Below are 16291 nucleotides of genomic sequence, written 5' to 3' on the forward strand. Positions count from 1 at the left end.
TAACAGTAGAAAGGAAGAAGTTCAAAAACAAAGTCCCAGGCATTTCAGTGCAGTGTATAGTATGCTAAATTGTGGTATTACAGAAATTGCTGAGAGTTTGGCCACAAAACGTTTCATACTGCACCAACATTCTGCCAGGGCTGGCTTCCAGCAAGCCTAGACATTTTTTCCTTTCACCTGTGCTTTCTTTTTCCCTCCTGTTTGTTCATACAAATCAAACACTGTACCAGAGAATTACAGCCCTTGTCCTGAATGCACCTCTCCCTTTATTAAATCAGCACAACTGAAAAGTCACCACGCACCAGGCAGAGACAACTGCAAATCTGTGCTTACCCTCCCTGTACCACCTGAGTGCCGCTATTATTCCCCATCCTTGGGGAAAGGACCCCATATGTGAGTTTCAGAAACCACCTCAGTAACTCCAAGCATCATTATCAATAGTAGGATGAACTGCAGCTGGGATGCACTGAGAAGGCACGGTAATACTCGCCCTAATCTCTGCATTCATCTCACTGGCCCTCGCTAGGAAGTTTAAGTACATTTACTGGGGATTCTTCAGCCCTTGAAAGGTAGGAAGACATCTATGAGGCTTGACGTACCAGCTAATTAACTCGGGTTTGGGAAAAAAAATCTTCTTATCTACTTAACTTGGAGACACTCTCTTTGTTTTTAAGCCTGCAGACTACCTTCTCTTTAAAATGCACGTTACGTACCACTCCGTAGTATGGAATGTATTATTTTTAACGAGGACCTATTTTAACTTGGACCTAAAACTACTAACATTTGACAGAGGGTTTTTTTTTTTTTTTTTTTAAAAGCTATTTGCAGAATCAGCTGAATGATAGTCTATAGCCTGTGTTTTGCAAGACAGGCTACAAAATCCTCATGCTTTCCTTCTGTCCTTAAAAACACGGGCACACGAATGTATGAAGCGCTTGGAAATGCAGCCCCAAATGCACCCACACCTCCCCTCTTTCCCCCCAAAACCTATAAAGGAGTTTAAATAAATCTCTCAGGTTTTGCTTCTCGGTCTTTGCAAGTGGGGAATATTGAGGCTGGGAGAAAGTGATTGAATTCGTGCCTGCAGTGGTTGGGGCACGTGAGTGTTTCCTGCAGCTCTTCTGACAGGAACAGAGACGTGAGCAACTCCTGTAACATCCCTGCTCGGAATTAAACCACGCAGAAATTTCCTGTGGATGGCACAGAGAGATTTTAAATCCTCACCATATTCCTAACAGATAGAACAGTGGCATGATTGACCAAGCTTTTTTTTTCTTCTTCTTTTTTAAAGTACACATATGATGATGCATCATAGTTATAAACAGATGGTATTTGGCCTCCTTCCTATTCTCAACATTTGGAATTCCTAAACTATGTGAATTAAACAATAATATTTTATAAACATACAAGGGATTTTGCTCACTGCTTTGTTAACATAGAAATTATACAATGCTGACATTTATTTAAATTTTAAAAAGTAAACAAGAGTGTGTATTGAATTAAAGCAAACTAAAATCAACAGAGAGAAATATGTTCTGTGCGCACATTACCTACAACGGCACGGGCCTTTTTCGGGGAGACATAATGGGATGAAGCACAAATTGTAGCTTAGACAGTCTGATCCTTTGTGCTCAAAAGGCTCATTTAACACCTCGCTGTAAACAACGGATATTTATACCATAATTGGCCAGTTGACCATCAGTTGTTCATTTACTCCGTAACCTGCTATTATGGAGTTAAAAGAAGTTCCTTTCTGTTGGCTTTTCTAGGAGTGAAAGTGTGTTTGCAATTTTAGTACCAACTGGATTCAGTCTAACACTTGTACTTAGTATGAGAAACATTTTCATAATACCAAAATTTGGGGGAATAAGAGTATTCCTGCCAGGAAGGGAAGAAGAAAGTATTGGTTCTTAAAAGAAGAATTCTCTTTGCTTGGTTTCCTCTTTCCTTTCCATTTTAACCCCTTTTTAGGCTCCTCTCGAGCTGTGCAAAATTGAGAAGCACTTAGGTTTTAATCACTATTCCCAGGTCTGCAAAGAGGTTCTGTGATGAATAAATAATGAATCCGAGATTTTAATCAGTGTTATGATTTTTGAAAAGGCTAATTATCATTGTTTACAGACATGCCTTTCCAACGTATTTCCTTGTTTTGCCTTCAAAGCTCCAAGGGTTAAGCCCCTCGCACGCATCCCTCCCATCCCTCCCCAGCGCCGCGCTCCTTGCCCGGGATTTCTTTCGGGGGTTTGAGGGTATTTTTTGTTCGTTTGGTGTTTTTTTGGTGCTGTGTTTTCACTGGAGGAACCGCAGGAGAAACGGGGCCGGGCGGCCGGAGGCGCGCAGGGCCGCGGGAAGGCTGCGCACCACGGGCGGCCGCTCCGCACCCGCGGAAAAGCCACGGCGGAGGGGGGGAGCCTTTCTCTTTGCTGTCTGTGTATAGCAGTGCTACGGAAGAATCTGATTTTCAAGAGAATATTTTTATTATCGATAGTATCGATGATAATAAGCGGCGGGCGCCGTGTCCGTCCCCCGCTTCCCGGGGAAGCTCCGCTCCGCCCGCAGCGCCGCGCCGGGATGCGCCGGGATACGCCAGGATGCGCGGAGTGCACCGCGGGGCTGCCCCGACAGCGACTGCCCCCGGCTCACGGCCCCCTCGCATCCTTATTATTGTCATGATTTTCATTATTTACGATTTTTACTAATACAGCTGCCACTGGCCTCGTTTAACCTGGTCTGCCCGCACCTCCATCCTCTCGGCCATTCACCGGGATGGGAAAACCTTTTCCGCGGGTGGGATATCCGATGCCAAGGTCCCGATTCCCCCCCTGTCCCTCCCCTCTTTCCCCGCAGCCGCTTCCCGGGTCCCGCGGCCGCGTCCCGCAGCCTCCTCCCGCTCCGCGCTCGCTGCTGCCGCTGCTGCTTCCGCGGGGTGGGGGGAACAACTTCCAACCCCTACAGCCCCTGATTATCAGTTTCCAGCAACAGCTGCGAATCTTCCCTCAGAATCTAAAGAAATATCAGAAGATTAGGCAGCGATGCTATTTATTGCCCTGTAATTAAAGTTCTATCAGTGTTTCTATTATAAAACCTTATTTGCAAGGGTTGGTAACTCTGAGGCAAAATTTTCCAGCAAGAGGAAGCCTCGCTAAGAAGTATTTTGGTTAAATAAGGTTAGCCTGTTAAACGGTAAAATCCTCAAGGACTTTCATTAAGGTGCTCATTTCTATCTGCAAATACAATGCCAAGTTCCCCAAATCAAGGATATATAATTTTTTTTTTTTTTTTTTTTTCAAAAATCAAGGATTCGTTGAAAGGTTTTAATATAATTCTCTGGGAAATTATTCCCATGAAAACAATTTGTTTGAAAGAAAATGCCCTCTGGTCTTTTCCACACAAGCTAGTCTTGGGCTAGTACATGAGAACCCAACTTGAAAGTGCCTATGAGCAGAAAGGAGGCTGGTTAATTATTTTCAACTGTCCTTTCTGGAATAAAAAACAGAGTAAACAGCTTGAACAGGGAAAGGTGAATTTAATTTTCAAGGCCCTTTAACTTTTAATAATCTGAGGAACAAGATGGGAGGTACATTCTACCCTCCCAGTTATCCTGATATAAATTCATTCAAGATTTATATTGGTGTAATAGAGAAGCAGAATTTGCTCCATGATTTCTAATGAACTGCTGGCTCGGTCTTTAAAAACGCAATTAGAAAAATCTAACCACCTAATTCAGAACAGCTTTGAGCTGAGGCAGAGGTCTCAGTGCTGCAAACAGGGATGGAAGCTGGTCGGTGCCACGGCTCCTTGCCGTGCCTGCAGCACCAGAGTGGGGCTAGGAATGCTGGAAACGGTTTGCTACAGAATTCCCTAGTTGCTTCAGCATTTTCCTTTCTATTATATGGGAAAAGACAATTCTCGTGTGGAACAAACCTGTGTTTCCTGTCACCTCAAATGCTGAGACAAAAGGATTGTAGGATTAGGTGCCTGGCCTGTTACTGATGCAGGAGGAGCTGTCTGGTCAGGTTGCTGCCTGGTGAGGCTGGCACAGAGTCGGGAAAACCCAGCCCTGACTGCACTGAAACTGGCATTAAAGCCTTGGCACTGCTGTGTCAATGCAGGTGAAACATCAATAAATATGAAAGCAAGTCAAGGTTCAATGCTCTGGCTCTACTCACAAGATTAGGTGTCTGCATTCACTGCTTACTCATGTGTGTAGGAACAATGGGACCGAGGTCCCAATTTGTCCCTCTGACCTTTTGAAGTGAGGGGTTGAGATGAAGCAGCGTGGAGCGACAGTCTTGTTTCCTCTGCTGAAACTGAGAGGCAAAACTCCGCAGGTTGTTTCAGTCTGCAGGGCTGAAGGGGACACTCCCTGGGGGAAATATCACCTCTGGCTACCTGGCACTCCTACATCACTTTCTTTCTTGACTGAGGTCCTCAAATAGGACAGGGTGGCCCTGACATAAGGCCAACCTGCAGGTCCATGATGTGGTAAGGACATGGAATCAGAATGGTTCAGGCTGGAAGGGACCTTTAAGCTCATCCAGTTCCAATCCCCTGCCATGGGCAGGGACAACTTCCACCAAACCAGGCTGCTCCAAACCCTGTCCAACCCAGCCCTGAACGCTTCCAGGGATCCTTGCTCCAGAGCAGCTGTGCATCTTCACTAAGAATGTAAAGAAATATCAGGAGATAACACAGCATTGCTATTTATTACCCTGCAATTAAACTCCTCACAGAGTTTCTATTATAAAACATTATTTTCAAGGGTTCAGAAGAAGGGAAAAATTTTCCACCAAGATGAAGCCTTGCTCACCAGACAGAGCTAGGCATGGTTGCAGTACCACTGCCAGTAAGTTCAGCAGGGCAGAACTCCACCTCACCAAGGAGCTGGGCGAGACCTCCTCTGGCAGTGGGGCTGATGAGGGTGTGCCCTGAGGACAGCAGGAGCCTTTGAGTGCAAACCACACAGCTTTGATGTTTCGAGTCTGCTCACCACAAGCCTGAGTGCAGCGTTACAGCATCTCCTCTTCCCCTTTTATTGGTTTGGAGAATGACTCACTGTGATACTTGAAGCAATTTGCTATAACTGCACCATGCCTCAGTTTCCCCAGCAGTAAAGCCAAAAAATATTCCAATCTGCTGGTGCAAGGTGTGATGGCACTGGTAAATATCTATGATACACTCTGGAAGGAGTGCAAGGCAGTCCTGTTCCGTGGCTGTTCCAAGGATGACCACCAGACCTACGCTCTTGGGAAGACCACGTCCACCCAACCACGTCCAGAGCCTAAAGCCAAGCTGGGCTTTGGCTGAGCAGAAAGGAGGAGGAACTCGCATACAGGGAGATGATAACTGCAAAATTACAACCCTGCAGTGCTAGAAGAATACTCAAACACTTTCCATTGGGTCTCCCTGGGTTGTTTTTGATTGCTTCATGGGGTAATTTTAACAAGAAGTACCACATGCCCTCTTTTCACACTGAAAAATGACATTTCAGCTTCCTGATGGTGTCAGAAGTGACAAAGGCATGTGTGGGGAGGGGGACCAGCCTGTGCCTTTCACCCCTTTCAGGGAGAGGAGCTGCCCTCCCTGATCTCAGGGAAGCTGAGAACACATCTGTCTGCAAAGACAAGTCTTACCAGGCTTCGCATCGTAACACCTTACCCAGAGTCCTCTTCCTGCTTCTTCCCAGAGCAGAGTTGAAAATCTCAGTATTGTCATAAGGTTTTATTATCACTTGCAAACCAGATTCTACTTCATCAGATAAAGACACAATTGCATTCATTGACTCTGACACAAGGATATGCATGGTGATAAACATACAGATAGATGTACACACTTATACATGAATGAGATATGCTAATTAAAAATTGCAGTGGGCACTTTATTAAAAATTTATTGTACAATCTACATCTTCAAAACATTTTACATCAACAAATATTGCGGCTTGACTGCAGGAATCATAAGTGATTTATCTTTAAAAGACTGTATTTGCAACTGGATGCAAAGATTCTTGATGAACTGCCATTACATTTAAACTACTGGTTTTTATTGGAAGTATTTTGATTGTTATCTGTTTGTTCTCCATCCTTGAGAGAAATAAAACAAGTGTCTCAGCTTTCATTTTATCGGATAGATGGCACCATGTAGCATATTTCCCATGCTAGTTTGAATTACAGCTGTTTATCTTTCAGCTTTCTTTAAGATTAATTAAATGCAAATGTAACTCCACGAATCATGGGATTACCTGCCAGACCCCTTATTAATACCTTCACTTAAAAACCCCTGTGCCAGAGAGTCATTAATTTGCAATAAAAAAAAAAAAAAAAAAAAAAAAGAGAGAGAAAGAGAAGTGCTCAAGCAGCCCTTTGCCTCCCAACAACCCGGAGATGGCTGCCCAATTAGTCCGGCAGCATTCGGATCCTCCTTTCAGGCCCTGTGGCCCTTTGAGGACACAATAAGGCTCCAATGATAACCTGGCAACCTAGGTAGAAACTCAGCCAAGTGTGAGCGTTTGAAGCTGCAGCTTGGCTGCCATCGTGTCGGCGAAAAGAAAGAATTCAGGCACCATGTCATCCAGTACAAAGGATAAAAACAGATTCAACCGGAAATTCAATGTGGCACCACATATGGGATACATGAGTGCGGTTACACAACAGGCCACATATTTTTTTTGAACAGTCTCCTGCATGTGATGCCGAGGACATGTGTAACCATCATAACGTCTCTAAGAATCTGTATTTAATTTGAGCTGGGGTGGTGGCAGGGATTGGAGATCTGAAGCCGCCACAGGTTTGTGGCAGATGGCTCTGTGTCAGCTATGACAAGCAGCCAGGCTCGGCTTCCTCTGCAGATTTTCTTTTCTCTCTGATCAGGTAAATATGGGCACACTCTGGAAACTTCCACAATTCTGCCTGAGGCTGCAAGTTTGTGACTTAGCCCCATCTGTCACAAATCTTCCCTCGGTTCTGCTGCGAGCAGAGACCTGAATTTACTGCCGAGCGCTGCCCAAGAAAACCCGGCCGTCTCGCCCTGCGAGGAAGCACAAGAGAGAAGCACACGGAACCCTGTTAGAGGCTGGGACACAAAATGCAGGAAGGATTTCAGGAGGGGTGGAAGCTAGTTGGTCAAAGAACACTTATGTGGTGTTATTTAAAAACGGGGTGAACTCAGTGGGGTTTTTTTAAGACAGGTGAGCTGGTCATTAGGCCCAGGTTATTGGCTCCCTCTGCTTTACTGGTGGTGTCAATGGACACGCCAAGGACTGGACATCCTCAGGGACCAATGTGCCCTTCTCACCCTCAGACATGGCAGAACCACAAGTCAGCAGGAGCTGGGCCTAGTTCTGCTTGTCCATCATCAGTTTGGGCTTTGCTTGAGAATTATCTCCTTTTTTTGAGGAGGGATAACTCTGCAAAGGTCTGGACATTCATTTTTTCAAGAAGTGAAATTCCATCACTATCATTCCATCAACAGTTCCTAAATATGTGGAGATCAAAAGAAGCAAAGTTTTCACATAAAGCAGCATTTTCCCATAAAGAACAAACAGCATAATGTCAGTAGCAGCACAGTATTTTTCATGAAATAATCAACTTGTTTCTAGGGTCTTAAGATCAGAACTGAAGCACTTAATATCTACTCTCCCATCATTAGACTTCAGAGCTAACCTTTCGAATTTAATAAGGAGTGTTCATCCATTCAGACTGGCTGTTTCAGGACAGTTGGAGTTCAAGCACACAGTATTGACTTAGTGTAGATTTTACGCACTTTTAAAAAAATTCTCTTAAGAAAATTAAGATTTAGAGACTAATTTTCCACACAAAACCTGAGATTTGGCAGGCAAGACTAGAATGATTTACAGAGCCAATTTGTATTGGGTCAGATCTACTCTGTGATCCAGCACCTTCCCCCTGCAAGTGAATAAGGGGGAAGAATCAAGGTGGAAAACAGTTTGCAGCAATTATTTTTGGAGTTCAATTTTCAAGCTTCCAACCACCTTTGGAAACCACCATCAAAAGACACCGCTGCTTTGCATGAATTGGGTGCACTGTGAGGCCCAAGGCAGAGCTATTTAGTACACCTCAGCAGAGTAACAGTATTTCTGTGACCAAACTGGTCTGTTCTGCAGTTTCTTATATTGGACTCATTTTTGCTGTCCTTAAACACAAACCATCAAATTTTGGATGCAAATCCATGCAGTACCTTGCATAGCATAGTTCAGAACACACTGACTGTAACAGTAGGAAAACAGTTTCATGGTTTTTTTCTCAAGGTAATTTGAATAAACTGTACTGAAAAAAAAGAGAGTTTTCATGCTTTTTGCAACTTTTCTTCCTATTTCCTTTGACCCATTTCTCCATCTACTGTTTTGAAGTGGCTGTGGCTCATCTGCCAGTTTTCATTTGCTGTCTAAAACTGCCCTGGAAGCTATCTAATACTGTCAGAATGAAAAGTTCCAAATCCTGGTGTTTATGCTGAAAGTTGCCCCCATAATTGCTTTAGTCCTACTCTGCAAGTGCTGTGAGCTACAGGCCAACATTTGGGGACATGGTGATCATGGAAATGTTGGATTAATGGCTGGATTCAGTGATCTTAAGGGTCTTTCCCAACCTAAGTATTTCTATGATGCTGTGATTTTCAGAGAGCTGGAGTCTCCTGGATATTTACCCGAGAGCCAAGAGCAAGGCAAGCCCAGGGAGAAGTGCAGGTGCAGGCCACTACACATCTACAAATATATCCATTTATCTATGGCTGGATCCCAAAATTAGGCAACTCCAACAGCCTTTCTCCCTTTCTCCCAGTTCATTTCTTCCACACTGAGGACCCATGTTAGCCAGGCCAAGCTCCCTCTACCACAGTAGCTTGAAGACCTAAGGTTGACCCAAAATGCTTAAATTGCATCCCACAGTCCAGCAGACCTTCCCACCTGTGCAAACTCCTAAACTAGAGAGGGATTTCACCTGTATCAGCCATACACAGTGAATGGAAAGCATCAAGACTTGAGTCTAACCTGGATGTGATCCTGAGAAACTTAATCCAAGTTTGAAACTGGCCCTGCTTTGAGCAGAGCCTGGGCTGGTGACCTCCAGAGGCCCCTTCCTCAACTAATCTGTGATTCTGTGTTCCCAGTAAGTAATGGAAGTTTTCTTTCACATAAAAAATCCTTGTTTTACACATTTTACTTAGGATCATGTGCCTAAGCACTGGAACAGAGATGGGAGAGCATGGACACAGCACACTGCACTCCAGAGCTCCCAGGCCACTATAACCTCCCCACAGAGACTCTGAGAAGCAGATCGAGACCACAGGCTCTGAGAAGCAGATCTAAACCACCTCTGAAACCATTTTAAATCACCTTCACTGGAAACTGAGCAGCTCAAGAGGCAAATACAAGTCTCTCACTTGTGTTTCTAACCTCCTTCTGACCTGTACCTCATGCTAGCCAGGTAAAAACAGAAATTCAATACAATTCCTTCTTTTTTAACTCTGCAAACATGCTCTGCTAATGAACGGAAAGCCAGCAGGATGAATGGAAATATGTGCACTATTTGCATACCCTATAAAGCTCTGAATTAACTTTATCAGCCCGGGACAAAAGATCTGGAGAACACTGTAAGCAAACATCTGCTCAATATACATTCACCATTAAAAAGTAAACAGTGGGATTGGCTCCATAAGGAACAGGTTGGAAATTATCAGAGTACTACACATCACATAAACTGATGGCACGGCCTAGAATTCTCTAAAGCAATGATCACACCAGCACAAAAACAGCTCTCAAGCATCAGAATGGCTTGAATGATGAGGGATTAGAATATAAACATGGAATAACATTCTCAGGGAGAGACTGAAAAGACTGGGATACTGTAAATGTTTGACAAATATTTATAAAATAATGGATGCTACAGTGAAGATGGATGGGGGAGCTCCTGCTTCCAGGCGACCAACTCCAGGACAAGGAGACACTCAACACAACTGAAGGTGAGGAAAACCTGAGCTAATTAAGGAAATTAATTAAACACCATCATGAACACATTGCACAATCATGGAATAGCATGGGTTGGAAGGGACCTTGAAGACCATCTCGTTCCAAGCCCCTGCCACGGGCTGGGACACCTTCCACTAGACCAGGTTGCTTATGGAAAAATGAATTTCCCATGGAGTTTTGCTGGCGATTGGGTAAGGATAAAGGCAGAGGCACCATCCCTGGCTCTCACATGGCCTGTACAGGAACTGTGAAAAAAAGGGCTGAGTGGCTGATGGGACATCTGGCACCAGGCTCCCCTGCATCCTCACGTGCCCAGTGCCCTGTATCCTTACACTGAGAATGCCTCCTGCTGCTTCCCTGGCTTTGCCTAAATATGAAAGCTGAACCAGGAGCTGTTTTCCCTTCTACATGTTTCTCTGAAATACCCAAGGTACTGCTTTATCTCAAATCAGAGAAAAAAGAAAAGGAAAGAAAAATAAAAAAAGAAAGTTTTGTTAGAACTGCCCTCTACAGCCAAATCCTGAGACTGGAAACAATTCAGATGTCTACGGTCTAACTGGGAACTTAATTTGATTTTACAGCAGTTTAATCCCTTTGAATTCAGCAGACTTCCTTCTACAGTGGTGTAAGAAAGAAAAAAATCATGCCATGTGTCTTTTCATAGGCAGGTGAGCTTCTGTAGTGTGATGGAAATGAGAAGATGAATGTCAGAAAGTGGGCCAAATTCTTTTCTCTGTTAAACAAGCGTGAGTGAGAGTAGGATTTTTCTGTAGGAACTGAAGCTGACAGCATGTCAACCAGCACTCATTCAGCTGGGAGGGCTGGGAGAGATTATTTAAAGTTGTCAGCTCCTTCCATGCCTGGCTTTTGGCAACTCTTCTTGTCCCTTTCCACTGTATACTCTTTATACATGCTGTTTTAAATTAAGAAACTCGAGGAAACTGCAAGGTAAACTTAAAAAAAATAATGCAGAAACAAATGCTTTGCCCTATTTTATTTTAACTTTAAATCTCCTAGATGGGGCGCTAAAAGGTCCTGTGGTGTGGCCTGACCAAAGCCCTGTTGTTGTTACTTGCTTCATTCCGGTGCTTACTTTGGCAACCAAAACCACACAGAACTAGAGTTTGATTCCATAAAACTGGAACAGAACAAATAATTGATAACAAATGAGATTTGCTTCCCTCTCATCTCAATCTTCTGCTAATAACTGGCAGAAGGCAAGGTTGAAATGCAAACGAGCCAGCCCTGAGTGCTGTGTGAATACTCAGGGTGAGCAATACATCATTTGGAAAGGTTTTCATAGGTGCTTACATTATGGACATTTTTAAAAGTCTGCCAGCATGAATCTGCTCCGTGGAGTTAAGCTGCTACAGTTTAATGCCTTGGTCTGTGCATTTTCACAGGGATGTTCCCTATGTCCAGTCCCTAAGCCCACTGCCCCGCTGCCATTTATCTTCTTCCTGCCCCTAATCTTGTCAGCACAAGCATCGAGGACATCTGAAGGAATGAACTGCCTGTTTAATTAGCTACTATCTAATTGTTATAGATATCCTGAGTAATAAAATCCCAAGAATATGAAAAAGGATAAGCCAAGGTTGTTACTTCCCAACTTGTGGAGCAGAATCCCCAACCAGCAGAGAAAAGCACTATTTGCTTTTAAAGCATTTTTACTTCCAAAATTTCACAGATACTTGATAAACTCGATGCAGAGAGTAAGGCAGGATGGTTTCAGAAACACAAGGAGCTGGTTAGCATTGACTCCTGTGCTGGGATCCCTTTTCTAGGCCACTAAAGCAGGGATAATATTATAGTGATCTGAAAAAAAGTGAAAATACAGTGCAAGTGCTGTGTAGCCTTTAGGATTTCAGTCTTTTCCGCCTCCTTACACAGCAGCATCACTCCAGCTACAATGACAGGAACAGCACAGCTTTAAGCTAGCACTTTCCAGGAGGTTTTGTGGATGGTCCACTGTGAAGGAAGACCAGGTGTACGTGGGTGTAGGCACAAAAGGACAACTCTAACAGTATTCTCCGAGCTGATCCAAAGCCTATTAAAGACAACAGGGATCTTTCCTCTGCTGCTCACAGGTGCTGGATTAGGCTCTGCTTTCCTCATTTTAAAACAATCCCCCACTCAGCTCCATTGCTACCTGTTGCAGAGGTTCAGCTCTGACACTCAGAAGATCTGAATGGGACTGCAAACCCCATGCATGAGGGGCAGGATAAACACCTTCAGCTTCTGCCTACAAATCATCCTAAGGAATTCTTTTAAAAAGAGAAAAAAAATCCTTCAAGCAAATCAGCATTTTGCCTACGGGGCTTGTGCACACATTTTTGACCTGTACTATTTTATATCAGTATCTTTTGCACGCCTTGCCTCTGTGTTCAGGAGATGAGAATCCATGCGTTGGGAGAAAATCCATGTGAATGCAACCATTAGCTGAGCTTGAAGCATTGGGAAACACCAAGGTAAACGTTTAAGGACTGTTTTCCCTTTGAAGCCCCCATGCCTAACTCTATGATACTATTGACTCAAGAAGTAATGCTGAACACTGGAAGTGTTCAGTCAGCATTTTAAACTATTATGAGCTACCTTCTGAACCATTGCCAAGTTAATAGACAATGAAAGATAATGAGCTTGAAATTGGGTGTTAAATTGCATTTTTGGTTCTCTCCTTTTTTTTTTTTTTTTTTTTCCTTGAGGTTTAACTGTTTCCTGGAGAAACAACATCATCTTTGATGTATCATTATGTAAATGCCTATTTTTAGGTCACAAAAAAAGTCAAGGCTTGGGCTAAGCCCTTGCTGCTCCTGCTATGTGCGTGCGGAAAGAGGAAGAGAGGCAGACAAGACAGCAAGACCCAACACTTTCTGGTCCTCAGAGGGAGGGAGAGAGGTGAAGGCATGAGGCTGGGTGTGTTGGCAGCATGAGACTCCAAATTAAGGAGGAGATTACTCGGCTTGCTCATTAACAGTGTGGCTGGACGGCGACAGCCAGGGAACGCTCCAAGAACCGCATTTGTGTCGCACGGGTTAACACGAGGAGTATTTCCATGCACCCCCAAGCCTTTAAGGACTTTCAGCTGAATTCAGGGGTTTTCACGAGCTGAAACACCTCTGTCGTGCAGGGGTGATGTGTATCCAACCTGCCCACGGCAGAGCCAGGACAGTAAAAGTCAAGAACTGCTGTAAATGTACAAATCAGCATGCAGAAAACAGCAGCACTGAGTAGTAAAAGCTCTTCACTGGAATAATGTAAGATTTAGTGCTTCATCCACATTCAAATTTTAAAAAAAAATTGTGACTCCCATCAGTGTAAATACACCACTTAAAACCGTGGAAGTTGGTCTAGCATCGAATACTTGAGCAAAACTTGAATGGAGAGTTTGCCACTGAACCTGGACTTTCTCTACAGAAATAACTGCAAAGAAGGGGACATGAAAAATACCAGTAAATTATGCTCCCAATAAACATTAATGCTCAACACACCTTATAAAGCAAAGAATTAAAATAATTGTAATTATGAAAAGCACTCAAATTACTCCAGAAGCCAAAGAAGTCTTACCTGATACCTGTCACCTGCATTTTTTGAAGATTAAATTAGGATAGGAAGGTAGGCTTATCCTCATTAGTATAATTGTAGGATCTTTCTTTTATTTTCCTTTTAAACTAATGAGTTGCATTAATCCAGGTTCATTTTTATAAGCCTCTTGGGTCCAAATGTAAAGGACAGTCATTTTAGAAAACAATAAATTAAAAAAAAGCATGTAGCATGCATTAAGTGCACGTATTTCATAAGACCTAGGTTAATACAACTGGCATCTAGTTTAATTAATCCTTGTTAGTGTAACGACTAATATCCCTCCCTAGCATGTTTCCTTTAAACATTAGTATGTTAATTAAATGTTGTTTTTTTAAGGGTTTTTTTTTTCTCCCTTTGTACTTCAATATGGCATTATATCATCTAAAACTATTCCAAACAACTACCTTATAGAGATGTTTCCTTACAATATCTGGTCTCTTGCAGAAATTCTGAAGCCTTTTAAAAAGCTGTTCAGGTGTAGAATACAGATATTCAGCTGCAGGAAAAACAGATACATTTTTAATGAAACAAAAACCTCAAAGCACACACTCGATATTAGTCACTTTACTAATTAAAAATGCATATTGCTCTGTGCCGCCTCGTGTTTTACATTATTTAAGCATGATTTTATAAGGTTACCTCAGCTCACAAGGATGTTTAATGCTAAATAAGACTGTGTAGTTGTGCTGTTTAGACATCTCCTTTGGGTGATTAAAATACATTATTCTAATGTAACACAATGCATATGTGATACATTTAGTGATGAGATTTTTCAAAGAACTGGTACTACATTAGTGTGTATCCTGTACTGCAGTTGCATACTATTAAGTATTAAATTGTTTAAATAATTTTGTGTGATTTTCAGGCCTGGATTTTTTTTTTTCCCCCTCTTCTGTGTATCAAAAAATAAAAATCTGCAAACCATTGCAGCATCACTGACCTTTTAACAAAAATCTATCATTATGGGATGTGTATGCTAACAATGAAGAATGCTATTTCAAAACTTGCTTTTGTGTTATCTTAAAAGAACAGATGGCAAATATAAACTTCGTCTAATGTATTAAAACACATAAAATTTGCCTTAACACTAACATGTTGGCTTGCCAAATAAACAATTGCTTTCACTCAAGCTTATTCCCAAACTTTGGATTTTAGCAGGAATCACGTTATTACGTTTCAGCAGAAGGAATAGGCAACAAAGCAGCTACCTGGGAATATCTCTGGGTACACCAAGGCTTTGGGACACAGCGGGTAACAGCCACAATGCACAGCCTCGATCCTGAGGATTAGAAATCACAAATACACAAAAATAGATGTTAGTCAGCCAAAAAACTTATTTCCGTGCAAGAGCCTTGAGGTTGCCTGCATGCAGCAAGAGGGAAACATTTTTTTTTTTTCTTCAGCAGCATAATCCTTCTAAATGCCAAAGTTGCTCTTTTTAAAGAAAATTTTATTGATCATATGAATTACATAGAACAGAACAGCGAGCATATGTTTTGTTCGCTGAATAAATCAAAGCGCAGCTCTGCATTTTTTTGTTTTTTAAATACTGTTTAACACATTTTATAATCAGCAGACAGACACATGTAACAACATGGTGAAGTATGGACGGCTTTGCTTAATAATGCTGCTGGAAAACAAGGGGCACGTTGGCTACACCAGGGCGTGCTCGCAGACACACACACCACCCTCACCTGGCACAGCAGATATTCCCCTCAGACTTCCCGACTCCAAAGGTTACAGCTAAATATAGCCCAGGAACAACTTGCAGCATGCTCCAGGCTGGGATATTTCAGCTTACTCACATGCTTTGGATAATTTCCTTTATTTTTCGGGACATAAACTGTTGTATTTTTTAATAACCGCCGATGAAATTCCTTTGCCAAAGCGCGCGAAGCTTTGTACTCGTGGTTTTTTTCCAAGGAACATTTTGCATATCTCCCGTAACATCAAACCCAAATATTTTAGAATTGCACCACTGTGGCACAAAGTTTTCCAGTAGCAGAGCTGTCCCCCTTGGAGTTCACATTTTAACAGCTGAATGGGTTAAAGGCATCCAGGTTTCAGTTTATTTTTTTCGCATAATGACCATTGATGTGACACAACGTCCCTCCAAAGATACAACTGTAATTTCTGTTGGCCAGAAATTACACAGTGAAATTCAAAACACTTCTTTAAATATGTTTATTTTATGAGAGGCTTTGAATTTCCTCCAACATGTTGACCATACGAGGACTCTATTTTTAACTTCAGTTTCCCTCATTCCCCAGAATAAAAAAAAAATCTGAAATCTTGTCAACGTTCACCTTTTCTATTTTCAGTGACAACCCAAAGGCTTTTGCTACCTTCCCGTGAATGTCAGGTTTGGTACTTTATTACAGGTACCCTGGAAGGACTCTGTTTCCTTTAGATCTACTCAATTTTAAACAGGAAAAAAAAAAGAAAATAAAGAATAACATATTCAGCTTTCATGCTAGAAAACTATGCATATCCACAAACCCCAAAGACACATTTCTCTGCAAATGCTTTTGCTAAGAAATGACTGCTGGGTTTTTTTTCATAAACTTTTAAAATTTGTAATTTATGTTTTTTTTTTTTTAAATAACATATGCACTTCAGATTGCATTTTAAACATTAACAACAATTTCAAAGTGTACATCGTCTAGCACTATATTTTTTACCAAAGGGAAATGTTTCTGATGTGTGATTTAATTGATGATTTCAGTT

The 16291-nt window shown here is 42.3% G+C and overlaps 1 protein-coding gene across 11 annotated transcripts in view; it reads right to left on the bottom strand.

Moving 5' to 3' along the window:
• GTDC1 (glycosyltransferase like domain containing 1) overlaps positions 1 to 16291 on the bottom strand; it is a 198123-nt gene that overhangs the window by 19679 nt on the left and 162153 nt on the right. For 7 of the 11 annotated variants that reach the window (XM_069021294.1, XM_069021291.1, XM_069021289.1 and 4 more), the window contains 3 exons: positions 14773 to 14843; positions 13969 to 14060; positions 5707 to 7026 (listed from right to left, as the gene is read on the bottom strand). In XM_069021294.1, coding sequence (XP_068877395.1) covers positions 6943 to 7026; positions 13969 to 14060; positions 14773 to 14843 — 247 coding nt within the window. In that variant the 3' untranslated portion in view covers positions 5707 to 6942. Of the gene's footprint in view, positions 1 to 5706; positions 7027 to 13968; positions 14061 to 14772; positions 14844 to 14999 lie in introns of those variants that run through there. The other 4 variants (XM_069021295.1, XM_069021297.1, XR_011152049.1 and 1 more) reach the window with 4 other exon arrangements.

This window comes from Aphelocoma coerulescens, chromosome 7 (assembly GCF_041296385.1).
Source record: "Aphelocoma coerulescens isolate FSJ_1873_10779 chromosome 7, UR_Acoe_1.0, whole genome shotgun sequence".
Classification (NCBI taxonomy): Eukaryota; Metazoa; Chordata; class Aves; order Passeriformes; family Corvidae; genus Aphelocoma; species Aphelocoma coerulescens.